The sequence below is a fragment of the Lepus europaeus genome, chromosome 10 (assembly GCF_033115175.1).
Source record: "Lepus europaeus isolate LE1 chromosome 10, mLepTim1.pri, whole genome shotgun sequence".
NCBI classification, from domain to species: domain Eukaryota; kingdom Metazoa; phylum Chordata; class Mammalia; order Lagomorpha; family Leporidae; genus Lepus; species Lepus europaeus.
In genome coordinates this window covers 67,905,049-67,918,982 of record NC_084836.1, presented here as the reverse complement: position 1 = coordinate 67,918,982, position 13,934 = coordinate 67,905,049, and the positions used below count along the sequence as shown (strand labels likewise).

The window sequence follows — 13,934 nt, the reverse complement described above, 5'->3', positions numbered from 1 at the left end:
GTTGTTCCAGCACCTTGGGTTGAAAAATCTTTCTTTGTATATGGTATTGTCTTTGTGCCTTTGTCAAGGACCCTAGACTCATTTTTGTGGGGCTTGAGCCTGGGGTTTCTAGAATATTCCCCTGACCTGTCTGTCTATTCTTTCACCAGTTCCACACTGCTCTGATCGTTGTAGCTTCATAGTGAGTTCTGAAGTCAGCCATTGTCCCTCCTCCAACTTGGTTCTTCTCATTCTGTATTGTGTTGTACTTGTCTAGGTCTTCTTTTTTATTGAAACTTGAACGTCTTTTTGTCAAAGTAACTTGCTGATAGTTTTATGGTGAGTGCACTGAATTTATAGATGCTTAGAAAAACTGAAATCCTGACAATATCGAGTCTTTCTCCCCATGAACATGAGCGCTTCTCCACTTATGAGTCATTCTTTGGTTTCTTGCTTTAGAGATTTGTAGTGCTCCTCACATAGAGCTCTACCTAGTTTTTGGATTTCTACAGAATATTTGATTTTGGTGAGTGCTAACATAAATAGTATTTTTTTAAAGATTTATTTATTCATTTGAAAGTCAGAGTTACACAGAGAGAGGAGGAGAGGCAGAGAGAGAGAGAGGGGTCTTTTATCTGTTGGTTCACTCCCCAATTGGCCACAATGACTGGAGCTGTGCTGATCTGAAGCCAGGAGTCAGGTTCCAGGAGCCAGGAGCTTCTTCCGGGTCTCCCATGCAGGTTCAGGGGCCCAAGGCCTTGGGCCATCTTCTACTGCTTTCCCAGGCCATAGCAAAGAGCTGGATTGGAAGAGGAGCAGCCAGGACTAGACCCGGTGCCATATGGGATGCCAGCACTGCAGGCAGAGGATTAACCTACTGTACTGAAAGTGTTTTTGAAAGATGCATTTATTTATTTGAAAGGCAGAGTCCCACAGAGAGAGGGAGAGCTAGAGAGAGATGCTGAGATACTGCTGTATCCTGAATGGTGCTGGAATTTGTTATTTTTTTTTTTCTGAACCCATAGATGTAATCCCATGATTTGTTTTCTTTTTAGTTTATGAATGTGATGGATTATGTTAATAGATTTCTCAGCACTAAACCAGCCCTATATGTACAATGTAGTTCTATCGGCGAGAAACCGCATCAGTTTTTGTTTATCCGAAAAGCCTGTGTTTTTTCTTCACTGTAGCAATGCTAAGTAAGCAAAATACAGAGTCCTGGGCTGCCGGGGTTTCGCTTATTCTGTCCTCTCTGAAGTTGCCTTCTGCGGGCTTCTTGCTGGTGTGCTTCCTGGGAAGAAGCCGCCTGTCACTCCCATCCTTCCCCTCGACACCTCAACAGTATTCTGCTCCCGGCTTCTCTCGAGAATGGTGTTCTGTCTCTCGGATTTTCCCACGTTGGAATACAAGATGTGTATGCAGTGTGTGTGTGTATGCGTGTATGGATTTTCATTTTCATTTCATCCCCCGAGCTTCCCCAAGCTGTGCTGCGGTCCCTGGTGCTTCTTCATGGGGAATTCTCAGGCATTATGCCGGGGATCTGGGGAGAGAGAACAGTGAGGGGCAGAGGAGAGACAGAGAGAGAGAGGCCTTCCATCTGCTTGTTCACTCCCCAGATGACCGCAATGGCCAGCGTTGGGCAAGGCCAAAGCTAGAAGCTTTTTCCAGGTCTCTCACAAGGGTAGCAGAGGCCCAAGCACTTGGGCCGTCTTCTGCTGCTTTCTTAGGCCATAGCAGAGAGCTGGATTGGAAGTGCAGCAGTCAGGTCTCGAACTGGTGCCCATATGGGATGTTAAGGTCGCAGGTAGAGGCTTTACCTGCTCTGCCATAATGGGCCCCCTCCCTTGGTTTTTATTCTTGCTTATTTTCTTTACCCCAGGTAGATCAGACTTTGACAAACCCTGGGCAGCTTAGGCTGTAGTGAAACAATTTATTCCAGTGTCTTCTTCACTCCCTCTGCTGGAAGCATACAGTTTTTCGCCAACAGTCAGCGGACCAAGTACAGCCCCTAGAGGTAAAACTCAAGAAAGTACAGGCGCGCCCTTAAAACCGGAGCTTCCAATTATCAAGCCAATCCCAGCTGAGCCTCCAGCAACTTCCCCATGACAGCTTTCTGCCTCCCCAAGTTTGTGTGCTGCAGGGATTTCTGCTCGCGTGTTGCCGCCCTGGTAGAGGATTCTACGTAATCACCCATCTTTCTCTACAGTTGTAGGAGCCATGGTTTACCCTCTGACCTCTCTGCTATGGCCTGGGAAAGCAGCGGAAGGTGGCCCAAGGCCTTGGGCCCCTGCACCTGCGTGGGAGACCCGGAAGAAGCTCCTGGTTCCTGGCTTCAGATAGGTGCAGCTCCGGCCATTGCAGCCATTGGGGGAGTGAACCAGCGGATGGAAGACCTCTCTCTCTCTCTCTCTCTCGCTCGCTCTCTCTTTCTCTCTCTCTCTCTCTCTCTCTCTCACACACACACACACACACACACCTCTGCCTTTCTGTAACTCTGCTTTCAAATAAATAAACAAATCTTTTTTAAAAAAAGAAAGGAAGGAAGAAAGTCAGTGTGCATTTCTCCTCCTGTGTTATTTACTAAATCTGGCAACCTTGCACGTAGATCCGGCCTCATGAATTTGAACCACAGACCAGGGCACCGGTGGCTAGGCTGCTGCTCAGGACAGCTCCTGTAAGGGCCACACCTTGGACTGGCCGAACTTAAAACCTCCCCTAAACCTTCTCCCTCAGTGAACCCACAGGGCACCACCTAGTAGCATTTGGGTGAGTTGATAAATATTTGGGGATTTTTTTGAGATTTTTTTGTTATTGGTTTCTAATGTAACACACCATAATCATGGAATATGAAGCCAGGAACCAGGAGCTTTTTCTAGGTCTCCCATGTGGTCACAGGGGCCCAAGGACTTGGACCATCTTCTGCTGCTTTCCCAGGCCACAGCAGAGAGCTGGATGGGAAGTGGAGCAGCCGGGACTCGAACCAGCGCCCAGAAGGGATGCCGGTGCCACAGGTTACTTGGCATGCCACAGCGTCAGCCCCACCATCCTCTCACGAAGCCTTATTCAAACGGACTTGACCTCCAGTCGTGAGTGAGCAGCCCCTGAGCCCAGGAGCCTCTTAAACGCCCCGTCTCCTCACGGCAGCCTGACATGAATGGGCAGCCTCTGAGTACTGGAAGAGACGCATTCAGATGACAGCAATTTTAGAATATTTTGATCAGTTCTCACAGCACACCTGCCGGCTGTGATTAGAACTGCACTGAATCCATAGCCTTCACCCATGCTGAGTTCATGGATACCTGGATCCAATTCAGGTGCTCCCGTATCTGGAGGAAGTTGGTACACCTCCCCTTGACTAGCAAAACCATTGATCTGCCCGAATGCCCCCATTCTCACTAAATCCCCTAAAATATCCCATAGTAAGCCTGGACTCTCTGATGCAGTGGGTAGCACATTGAAGTTAAGTCTTTAGCATTTACAAGGCGCTTAGCCGAAAGGGCCCCTGAGACCTTTCCCAGCAGTTAAAACAGCTATTTTGTCCCCATATGAATTACAGCAAGATCTTCAGGAATGAAACCCTCTGCCCAGGAACCGTGAGCGTGCAGAGAGGGGGCGAGCACGCCCACGGTCCCCTCCATTGGGCCTTGCAAAGAGTGACTGGTGCCTCCCAGCGGGTGGCCCCCAGCTCAATGCCATGGTCACAGCTCCTCAGGTAACTGCCCCGCTTATCTGTCACCTGCAGAGGGCACAACACAGCTTTCCTGGATGCCACGAAGGACCCTGGTGGCCCTGCTGGTGCACCTGAGATGCCCCTGCCTCTGCCCAGGAGCCCAGATGCGGGGTTTACATGGACACGTCCTCCTCCGTTCACTCCCAGTCAGAGCCACACCCACACTCACAGAGGAGCTCCTGCACCCTATGGGCAGCCCCGCCATCACCTTGGTTAAATTCTGGGCTGCTTTGGTAAACCGAGGTCTACTCCATCCCTGACACTGCTCACCGTGCCCCATCAGCACCCACAATTACGAGGCCGGTCTCTTCTACACCTTTTGGGATTTGCAGATGTTACTGTCAGGTCGGTTTATGCTCTACCTGCAAATTTGCCCGCCTTGAATGCATTCCCACTCATCAGTCGCCATGACGTCTGAGCACAGTGTGATACAATGGACGCTCCCATGGCAGAGGCATCACCAACCATGGGGTCTCTGCACTGCCCAGGACTGCCCCTCTCCCTCTCAGGTCCTCTCATACCCGCTGCACCTCACCCAAGGACCCAACCCCACCCACCCCCACCCCGCCCACCAGCCCTGGGTTTTCTAGGCTGGTTGCAGATCTGCAAGAATCGATTCTGAACAGCAGCTTATATTAGAAAAGCATTTTATTGAACACATTCTGGTGGTAATCCGAGCCAGGACAGCACTGGGGCACGGGGCTGGGGGTTTGCATGTGATGGCTTAGAAACGGGGACACTTTGGGTGCTTGGGGCATTGATGGCCAGGCTGTAGGAAGCTGCCTGCCCAAGTGAAGCAGAATATAGGACAGACACACAGGGGAGCAGAGGACTGGGAGCTGGCACCTGCCCGGACCGCCGTTCTGCAGTAGGCTGAGTGTAGCTTACTCTCCAGAGAAACAGGAAACCTGGCGGATGGGAACTGCCTGGAAGAGGCGGCCTCCAGGGCCTAGGGGCTGCCCTGGGAGGCTGCGATTGCAGCTCCCTTTAGCTCTTAAAGCTCCTTCGGGACGAGGATGTGGTGGACACAAACTTGACACTGGAGCTGCTGCCCCCGCTGCTGCCAAAGCTCATGCCCATGCCTCGGCCACTGCTGGCGCTGAAGCCAGAGCCCCCCATGCTGAGGCCACTGCCTAGGCCGCCCCCACTGCTGCTGGAGTACAGGCTGCCACCGCCGCCTCCACCCAGCCCACTGCCTAGGCCTCCACCCAGGCCGCCGCCGAAGCCGCTGCCGCCGCCGTAGCCACTGCCGCCGCCGTAGCCGGTGGAGATGCTGTTGGTGACGACAGCTGTGGGAAGAAGGGAGAGAGGACTGAGTGAGGCCCATCCCACACGGCCACCTGGCTGACCCTGCTGTCCTTAGAGCCCCGGGCTTTTGCAAAAGACCTGAGTCATTTAAGGAAGAGAACCTGGGTGGGGACAGGGTCCGGGATGGGGGGACATACAGCCTCCCCCTTTAAGAGCTCATGTCCAAGTAGGGGTCCTGTCCCCTCCACCGCCTCCTTCCATGTGCAGCAAATAGCCCAGTTTTAGGAGGGGGACTCTGGGCTTGTACCAAACACCCTGCTTCCGTCACCACCATGAATTCTGTTTAAAGCAACTTACAGATGTTGACTGGTCCAACTCCTTCTCCACTCAGCCTGCAAGGGGAAAATGGAAATAAGAGCTCATCAACCATTCCCCACTCCCCCCGAGACAGCGTGGGTCCACGTGGATGACTCTCAGAACCACGCTCAGAGCCTCCCACAGGCCCCAACACCTGCTGGTGTGAGAGGCAGAGAGATCTCCTAGAGGGACTTTCCAACAAAAGGGGCTTGGCCCAGGCTCCCAATGCCGAGCAAGATTATAATGCCTGCTGCTCTCCACCTGGTCTACGGAAAGCACAAGTAAGAGCTGGTGGAAAAAAGAAATGTGTGGGGCTGGCGATGTGGTGTAACAGGTAAAGCCACCTCCTGCAGTGCCGGTATCCCATGTGGGTGCCGGTTCGAGACCCGACTGCTCCACTTCTGATCCAGCTCTCTGCTATGGCCTGGAGAAGCAGTGGAGGATGGCCCAAGTGCTTGGGCCCCTGCATCCACATGGGAGACTCGGAAAAATCTCCTGGCTCCTGGCTTCTGATCGCCCCAGCACTGGCTATTGCAGCCATCTGGGGAGTGAACCAGCAGATGGAAAAACTGTCTGTCTCTCCCTCTCTCTGTCTGTAACTGTGCCTCTCAAATAACTAAATCTTTAAAAAAAAATGAAAGTAGGCAATGGGTGCTATCAGAAGACTGAAGAAAACAGAGCAGTTTGAGAACCCAAAGGCAGCCGAATTAACTCAGCTGGAGTAATCATGAAAGGCTTCCTGGAGGAAGACCCATTTGAGTCATGGGGAGGACAAGGGAGAAGGGTGTGGCATAGATACTGAGATTGGGGAAAACCATGAGCAGGAACAAAAAGCAGCGCCCACACCATGGTGGGGGGGCTGGTGAGGCATGGGCCAGATAAGGGGCTGTGGCTGCCTGCGTGCCGGGGGTCTGGCTGACACTGGGCACAACTCAGCAGCCACCCGTATGTGTGCTTGATGCTGCACGGTGGGCTCCCGGGGTCCGCCCACCTGCACTCCTCGCCCTCCAGCAGCTTCCTGTAGGTGGCGATCTCCACGTCCAGCGCCAACTTCACATTCATGAGCTCCTGGTACTCCCTGAGCAGCCGTGCCATGTCCTGCTTGGCCTTCTGCAGGGCGTCCTCCAGCTCGGCCAGCTTGTTCCTGGCGTCCTTGAGGGCCAGCTCCCCACGCTGCTCCGCGTCGGCGATGGCGTTCTGCAGGTTGGCGCACTGCGGCGGGAAAGGAAGGAAGAGTGAGACACAGGGAGCGCTGAGCTGAGATGCTGGAGCAGGTGAACCAGAGCCATCGAGCGCTCCAAGTGCAACACTGGGACGTGGGTGTCAGTTCCTGCTCCATGTGCGTGTGTGTGTGCGTGTCTGTGCGTGTCAGAGGAAGAACAAGACGGGTCTCCAGAGCTCACCCTCTTTCGGCCTCAGCCTACCTGCTTCTTCACGTTGTCGATCTCAGACCGGAGCCGCTGGATCATGCGGTTCATCTCGGAGATCTCGTGCTTGGTGTTGCGCAGGTCGTCACCGTGCCGGCCGGCAGTCTGCTGCAGCTCCTCGTACTGGCGCCGCCGGGAGAGAGGAGAGGTTCGGTTCATATGCGAGTGAGAAGCATGTGTGGCAAAGTCCCCAGACAGCAGCTACCCAGCGGTGCACCTGCCAGTTATCAAGGGCCTGGGCTGTTTCAGGCCCAGGCATTCTGAGGCTATTTCTTCGTTGCGCTCCTGGGTGCACTAGCATGGGATTCAGGCTGAGATTCTTTCCAGCTCCCTGGGTTCTTACGGGACAGGTAACATCAGCTGTCCCCAGGACTCGTCTTATGGAGCCTCCAGAAGCTGCAGGAGCCCCTGGAGTCTGGGACACGTGTCTGTCCCCCTCTCTCTCGGGGGACACCTGCTGGCACACCCACCTTGGTCTGGTACCAGGACTCAGCTTCCGTTCGGCTGCGGTTGGCGATCTCTTCGTACTGGGCCTTGACCTCGGCGATGATGCTGTCCAGGTCCAGGGAGCGGTTGTTGTCCATGGACAGCACCACGGATGTGTCGGAGACGTGGGTCTGCATCTGGGACAGCTCCTGTGGGGAGATTTGCCACGAGGCTGCTGCTGATGCCGTGTTAACGTTGGTTCCCTCACACCCACCCAGCGGAATCCCCTTTCCTGTGGGAGGGGCAGGGTAGCGACACCCACACGAGGCAAAACAGCCATGAGGTCCACGTGCAGCACCAAGTGGGCTTCTTACCGCGTCGTAGAACATCTTCAGGAAGTTGATCTCGTCCATCAACGCGTCCACCTTGGCTTCCAACTCCACCTTGCTCATGTAGGCGGCGTCCACGTCCTGGGAGAAAGAAAGAGGGAGTTGGTACTGCCCGGAGTCCCACCCCACCCCACCCCCGACCTCCAGGAACCCCACCCTCAGGAGAGCGCAGCCACAGGCTCTGGGTTCCGCCCACCCCCACGCACCTTCTTCAGCATCACAAACTCGTTCTCAGCGGTCGTGCGCTTGTTAATTTCATCTTCGTACCTGGTGGCAGAAGGGGCGGGAAGAGTTTGTGGGGGAGCAAGGTGCAGGGGGAGGGGTCTTAGTGTACCACATCACCTGGGAGCCCTACGTTGACACCTGGAAGGGGCTTCTCATATCCTGGGCAGAGAGGGAGGGGACTGAGGTGGTGACAGCCCCAGGGCCAGCTCCTCACTCGGAGGCCATGGCCTGCAAACAGCCCCGCCAGTATCGCTCTTGCCACTGCTTGCACCAGACTCATCCCGTGCAAAAGCAGCCCGGCGGCACCCCGGCTCCCTCTCGCATCAGTTTCTCAAGGGCTTTCTTCAACTTCCAGAACTTTATTTATTTATTTATTTATTTTTTAAGAAAACCAACAGAACAACAACAAGCTAGCCAGCCCATTGCTGGTTCCCGGGACTAAAGACATTCTGAGCTGGGCTGTGTCACCAGCTGCTGCTTGGAACTGAATCCAGCAAGTACTTGGAGGGGACCTGGAGGCCAGCGCCAGAGGCCATGATCCTGCGGGAGCACAGGGCAGCAGGCGGCACCCCGCCCAGGGGGCGGGACTACTGGCCAAGTGCCTTCAGGGGGGCGGAGCCTGGGCTTGGAACTTCCTAACCCTGGACTGGAATTTTTTTTTTTTACATGCAGGTATCCCTGCAAAGTGTATACTTCCTGCCATGGGGAAGGCAGAAGTAGAAGTCTGGTTAGGAACCCATCAGGCGCCTTGAAGATATCATCGGCCCCAGCGTCTACCCTCACGCCCCCCCCCCCCCCCACTCACTTGTTTTTGAAGTCCTCCACCAGGTCCTGCATGTTCCGGAGCTCCGAGTCCAGGCGGCCCCTCTCCCCGAGGATGCTGTCCAGCTGCCTCCGGAGGTTGTTGATGTACTGCTCGAACAGCGGCTCCAGGCTCTGCCTCACGGTCTTGGTGCCCTGCTCCTGCAGCAGCGTCCACTTGGTGTCCAGGACCTTGTTCTGCTGCTCCAAGAAGCGCACCTGCGGGAGCCGAGTGGGAAGATGGAGAAACGTGGCTTTGCTGTGACTTCCATTCCTCGCATATCATACTTCCCCCTAAACCTTTCCTGGGGGCTCTGTATGGCCCTGCGCATGGTGGGATGGGGAGGTTTGGAGAGATCTCAAGTGAAGCACCCAGCCTCCCACTCTCAGGGCACAGCCAGCACCAGGCATGGCTGGCTTGAGTAGGGGAAGCTGCAAAGGCCCAGGCACTGCTGCTGCCTGGAACCTGTGGCCTTCCTGGGCCATCAGCCCCGATGTGTGAGCACAGAGTTCATGTCTCTCCTGCAGGAGCCGAGGAGCCCCAGGGCAAGCAATAAGACCCCATCTGCCAAGCCCCTTCCCACCCAGGATGGGGGAACAAGAGGAATCCCGCACCTGCCATCAGATTTGCACAGAGCCAAAACCAAACTCCCCTCCCGCTCTGAGTCCGGCATTTGCCGAAGGTTCCGGCTCACCTTGTCAATGAAGGAGGCGAACTTGTTGTTGAGGGTCTTGATCTGCTCGCGCTCCTCCGTCCTCACGCGCTGGATGGTGGGGTCGATTTGCAGGTTGAGGGGCGTCAGGAGGCTCTGGTTGACCGTGACCTCTTGGATGCCTCCAGGGGGGCACACGGGGAAGCCGGCGCCCCCGTAGCCGCCGCCAAAACCAGCTCCAGCGCCGAGCCCCAAGCCGCCCCCCATGCCCGCGCCGAAACCAAATCCACTGCCGGCTCCACCTCCGAAGCCATAGCCGCCTCCAGCGCCAACACCAAATTGGTTCCTGAAGCCGCCACCGCTGGTGCTGATAGAAATCTTCCTGGAGCCTCCCAGATTGTAGAGGCTCCGGCTGCCAAAGCCACCCCCTCCATAAGCTCCCCCAAGGCTGACCCGGCTGCCCCCGCCGCCCCTGGACCGCGACACAGAGCTGAAGCTGGTGCGAGAGACCGACGGGGTGATGGCGGAGGCGGCGCTGAAGGAGCGGCTGCCTCCGCTGCGGAAAGAGACACTAGACTGGCGAGACATGACGGCTGGGTTCGGGCGGGCACGAGGGCCAGGCGCTAGCGGGTCCGGAGGTGCCCGAGAGAACAGAACGGAGCTCGGAGGGATGCGGTGGGCGGCTCTGCTACCCCAGGAGGTGCAGCTCCCCCTTTTATCCCCCTCTAAACTGGGCTGGGCGGGGAGCTTTCCAGGTGTGAGCGATGCAGTGGGCTGGGCATGCCTGGGGGGCAGCTGTGAGCTCACCCGTCACACCTGCTCATGGGGTGCGGGGTGCAGACTCCCCTGGCAGGCGCTGCTCGGAGAGAAGTAACCCTGCCTTGCAGCGCTGATCTCCTGGCCGCCGCTCCACCGTGGGGGCTGGGCTGTGAGCAGTCCCAGACAGAGGCCAGAAAGGAAGGGAGCACTTGGCCGTGGCCGGGGCCCCAGGGGGCTTTCCAAGACCCGGGAGAGTGTGCAGCACCCCAGCACGGCGCAGGCTGCCCCTGCCAGCTTAGGGGCAGCTGCCCCTGCGTGGGGGACACGGCGAACCCCCACCTGCTTGCTACCTTCTCTGTGCAAGAGGTGGCTTGTCAGCACCAGAGACAGAAATGGAGTTCTCTTCCTTTCTGTGCCTTTCGCTCTTGGGGAGGCCTCACCCGGAGCCACCTGGGCGCACTGGCCTGCAAGCCTGCAGCCTGGAAGCTTCCCCAGAGCCCCTAGCTCCGGAACAAAGACCGCTGGAGACTTTCGGTCCCCGCTGTGCACCACTTTGCTGGCTCCTCCTAACCCTGTGCCTTGATCATTCTTTGCTCCCTGGCCTGGGCAGGCCTCTGTGGGGGCTGGGCAGCTGTAAGGACCCCGTGTCCCCCCTCCGCTGCCAAGGCTCTCTGCGGGGGCCCCCACCCCCACCCCAGCAGCTCCAGGGAGCTCTCTCAGTTATTCCACTAAGGCAGAAGTGAGTCATCGGAGCTGTTGCTACAGGCTCAAGGCGCCAAAACACATACCTGCGGGAGCTTCTAATCTCATCAGTAACATGTCGGGAACCTGCCGGCTTGTCATAACGGCACGGCCAGCCACGCCAGCCTGAGCAGCGGGAAACGGCTAAGCTGTGTCTCTAAGCTCCAAGCCCAAAGCCGCCCTCAGGCCCAGAGCGTGGAACAGAATGTTGAGTCGGGGGGGGGGGGGGGGGTGTGCGCGCGAGCAGCTGGCCTAACTGCCTGCTAGCTGCTTTCCCCAGGGGATCTCCTGGGGTCCCCCTGCAGAGCTAGCGGGGGGGGGGGTGCTGAGCACCAGGTAGGGGGAGGGTACTCTGGTTAGGTCTGGAAGTATCTGTTCTCCACCATGCCCCATCTTTGTGGCTACAGATCTCTAGTGCAGCCTCCTCTTGGCCTCCCCCCATCAAAGCAGCAGCAGGAGTCTCTAGCAGGCACGGTGTTGAGACCCTGTGAGGGCTGCGCCCACCTGGCCCCTGGCTGGAGCTGGTAGAGGTAGGGGTGCACCCCGTGAGGGCTGCGCCCACCCAGCCCCTGGCTGGAGCTGGTGGAGGTAGCGGTGCAGCAGGGGCTGACTCAGCCAGAGGGCTCCGTTCTCCCGTGAGAAGGTGTCGGGACCCAGCGCAGGCTCAGACTCTCCCAGGGCCTGCGGTTGGTGGCAGGAAGCTCACTGCACACAGAGGGGGTGAGCTGCGAGGGCCATGGCTCACCCTGCGGGCTGTGATGGGAAAGCAGCAGGCCGACAAACCTGGCAGCCAGACCAATGGGCAGAATTGGCCCTGTGGAGCCGGGGCAGTGAGGGGTCGGGCTGCCGCGCGCCCTCCCTGGGGACATTTCTGGGACTTCAGTGACAATTTTTGTGAGCGCACCAGTTTCACACTGGGTTGCAGATGCGCGTGTTCTGAGGACTTAGACATGGGGGGGGGCTCCCTCAGCTCCCTATCACACAGGTCCAAGCTTGAAGCGAGTGTCTAGGGGCTCCTAGCTGGGGTTCTCCCACTCCACCAAAAGATCACAGGCAGGAGAAGCCACGCCCACCCCTGTAGACACACATGGGCCCTGGGTCCGGTGCCCCCTGTCCTCCGGGAAGCCCCTCAACGGGGACATTCTCTTCTCCCCCTCCAGCTGCGTGGTGAGGGACGCCTTTGTAGGACAGCAATGCTCCTGGCCAGTCTGAGAGCGGTTACAGTGTGCCAAGCTCAGAGCCGGAAGCTGGGGTACAGGGTGGGGGGGCGTGATGGCGAGGAGTGTCCCCCTCCTGCCTCTGGGGAAAGCAAGGGTCTTCTTCCCAAGTTTTGTGGAAGTCCACCCCCGAAGCAGGTAGCCCAGCCCCCTGCAGAGATACCAGATGGGGGTGGGGGGTGGGGAGGGCAGGTGTCCATCAGGGAGATGCACCCCATGGGGAGCCAGGCACCCAGGCCACCATGGTGTGGCGGGGTCCGCCCCCAGCCTGGAATTCCCTGTGGCAGGAAAAAGGGGATTAGGCTGAGCTCCCTGTGTTTTTCTGTGGGGTGCCCCTCCTCTCACCCCTGGGGAGAGCAAACCCAGGCTTGGTGGGTCTCGCCACACTGCTTCTCCCCACGCTGCTTTCCTCACAGCCAGCAAGGAGCTCAGGGCGGCGTTATTGATGGCTGCCTTGGCAGAGGTGTGCAGGGAGTGTGGACCATGGTGGTGGTTCACGCAGATACCAGGTAGGGGCCAGCATGGGGTCATGGGCAGGGGTGAGGCCTGGGACTCGCGCTCCCCAGAGCCACGCCCCGTCTGCAGGTCTGCAGTACAACACAGTTTTGCGCACGGTTCTAGCCTGCCCGGCGGTGCCCTCCTGCAGGTTAGGGAACTCTGCTTTCACCCCACTCAGCCCCAGCCTTTGCACACTGGCAGTGTTCAGCAAACCTCTGTCTTGAATTGACAGACGTAGGGTCATCTCCCTCCACCCCGCCCCCAGGTCTTGGCTGAGTCCCAGGGCCCTACCCGTGTGCTCTGCCTCCCGATCGGTACCCCACAAAGCCATTCTTTGTCCCCTCCCGGCTGGGCACCCGTCTGAGGACAGAGCTCCCCGCCTGGTCGTGCCTTGGACTTGCTGCCATTCCTCTCCCCACCCACGGGTGTGCCCACCCTGTGCTGTGCCCCGGCCCCCAGACCGCCTGCTCCAGGAGAGAAAAGAGAGCTGTGCATCCCTCTCTTTGTGGCTCTCCCATCCCCTGTGTGCTCAGCACACAATTTGGGGAGCAATAGTTGAGGCGTGAGTCACCCTATTCATTGGGCTGAGGCTGGCTGCCCCATCCGGACACCGGCAGCCAGATTGGCAGAAAGGGAGGGAAGGGCAGATGGAGCGATGGGCCAGCCCCAGACAGCTTCCCACAAAGCCCCAGCCTCGGGCAGGAACCGAGGGAGGAATTCTTCCACCTCCACCCAATGCCGCTGGCAGGAATTCTGCTCCCACCCCAGCTCTGGGTCCCTGCTTTGATCTCAGCAGGGATGGAGGGGACCCAGGGAGCCAGCTGGCTGCAACCCCGCCTCCCTCTGCAGCCGGGTCTGGCCGAGCTGCCTTGTGATGCTGGGTGCCCACCTCCAGTGTCTCGGGGACTATCTGTCCAGACCCCCACAGCCAGCACCACCCTGGGCCATTCTTGCAGCCGTGGTGACAAGGAGGACTTGACTGTGGGAGCTGGGTTTTCCTGCAACCGCCTGTGGATCACCAGCCTGGCACAGAAGCTCGTGGGCCCACTCTGGACCAAGGCCAGGTCCTGATCCAGCCCCTGAGTTGTTCTTGCCCCCCCCCCCCCGGACATGTTGCCTGGTGTCTTGCTGCGTGCACATTCCCGCCATGGGTCACAAACAGAGCGAAAGGGGTCTGGGGCTCACCGAGGAGCGGTGGGCATGCGAGCTGGAAACTGTAGTTTGGGGCTGGCTGAGGTTGAGCAGGAAGGGCGGGGCCAGCCCCCCCCCCATCCTCTCCCCACCCCGTCCCTCCCCCCAAGCCCTCCGATCGATCAGGCACTCATGGAGCTGGAGCAGAAGAGCAGAGCACAGCCTGTCTCCAACAGGCCCCTGCAGGTCTCTGGAATGTTCTGCCCTTCTCTTAAGGTGTTTTGCTAATGGCATGCCAAAGCCTCTGAAAATCCCCCCTGGGGTGGTTGAAACCACAAGGCTGGAAATCAACA

At 57.8% G+C, this 13,934-nt stretch overlaps 1 protein-coding gene across 1 annotated transcript; it reads right to left on the bottom strand.

The window, feature by feature from the left end:
- Positions 1-4,696: 4,696 nt before the first annotated feature.
- KRT5 (keratin 5) lies at positions 4,697-9,823 on the bottom strand. Its single transcript, XM_062202181.1, has 9 exons — positions 9,278-9,823; positions 8,587-8,801; positions 7,763-7,823; positions 7,542-7,637; positions 7,212-7,376; positions 6,739-6,864; positions 6,306-6,526; positions 5,315-5,349; positions 4,697-4,998 (listed from the first exon to the last, which is right to left on the bottom strand). Exons 1-9 carry the CDS (start codon positions 9,821-9,823, stop codon positions 4,697-4,699), a joined length of 1,767 nt encoding a protein of 588 aa, XP_062058165.1.
- Between the last annotated feature and the right edge of the window lie 4,111 nt (positions 9,824-13,934).

Excerpts from the sequence above, each read along its gene's own strand:
- KRT5 (XM_062202181.1), bottom strand. The coding sequence starts at position 9,823 with ATGTCTCGCCAGTCTAGTGTCTCTTTCCGCAGCGGAGGCAGCCGCTCC. Across the intron at positions 8,802-9,277 it reads TCGCCTCCTTCATTGACAAG|GTGCGCTTCTTGGAGCAGCA; the intron begins GTGAGCCGGAAC and ends CGGCTCCCGCAG. Across the intron at positions 7,638-7,762 it reads AGTTTGTGATGCTGAAGAAG|GACGTGGACGCCGCCTACAT; the intron begins GTGCGTGGGGGT and ends TCTTTCTCCCAG.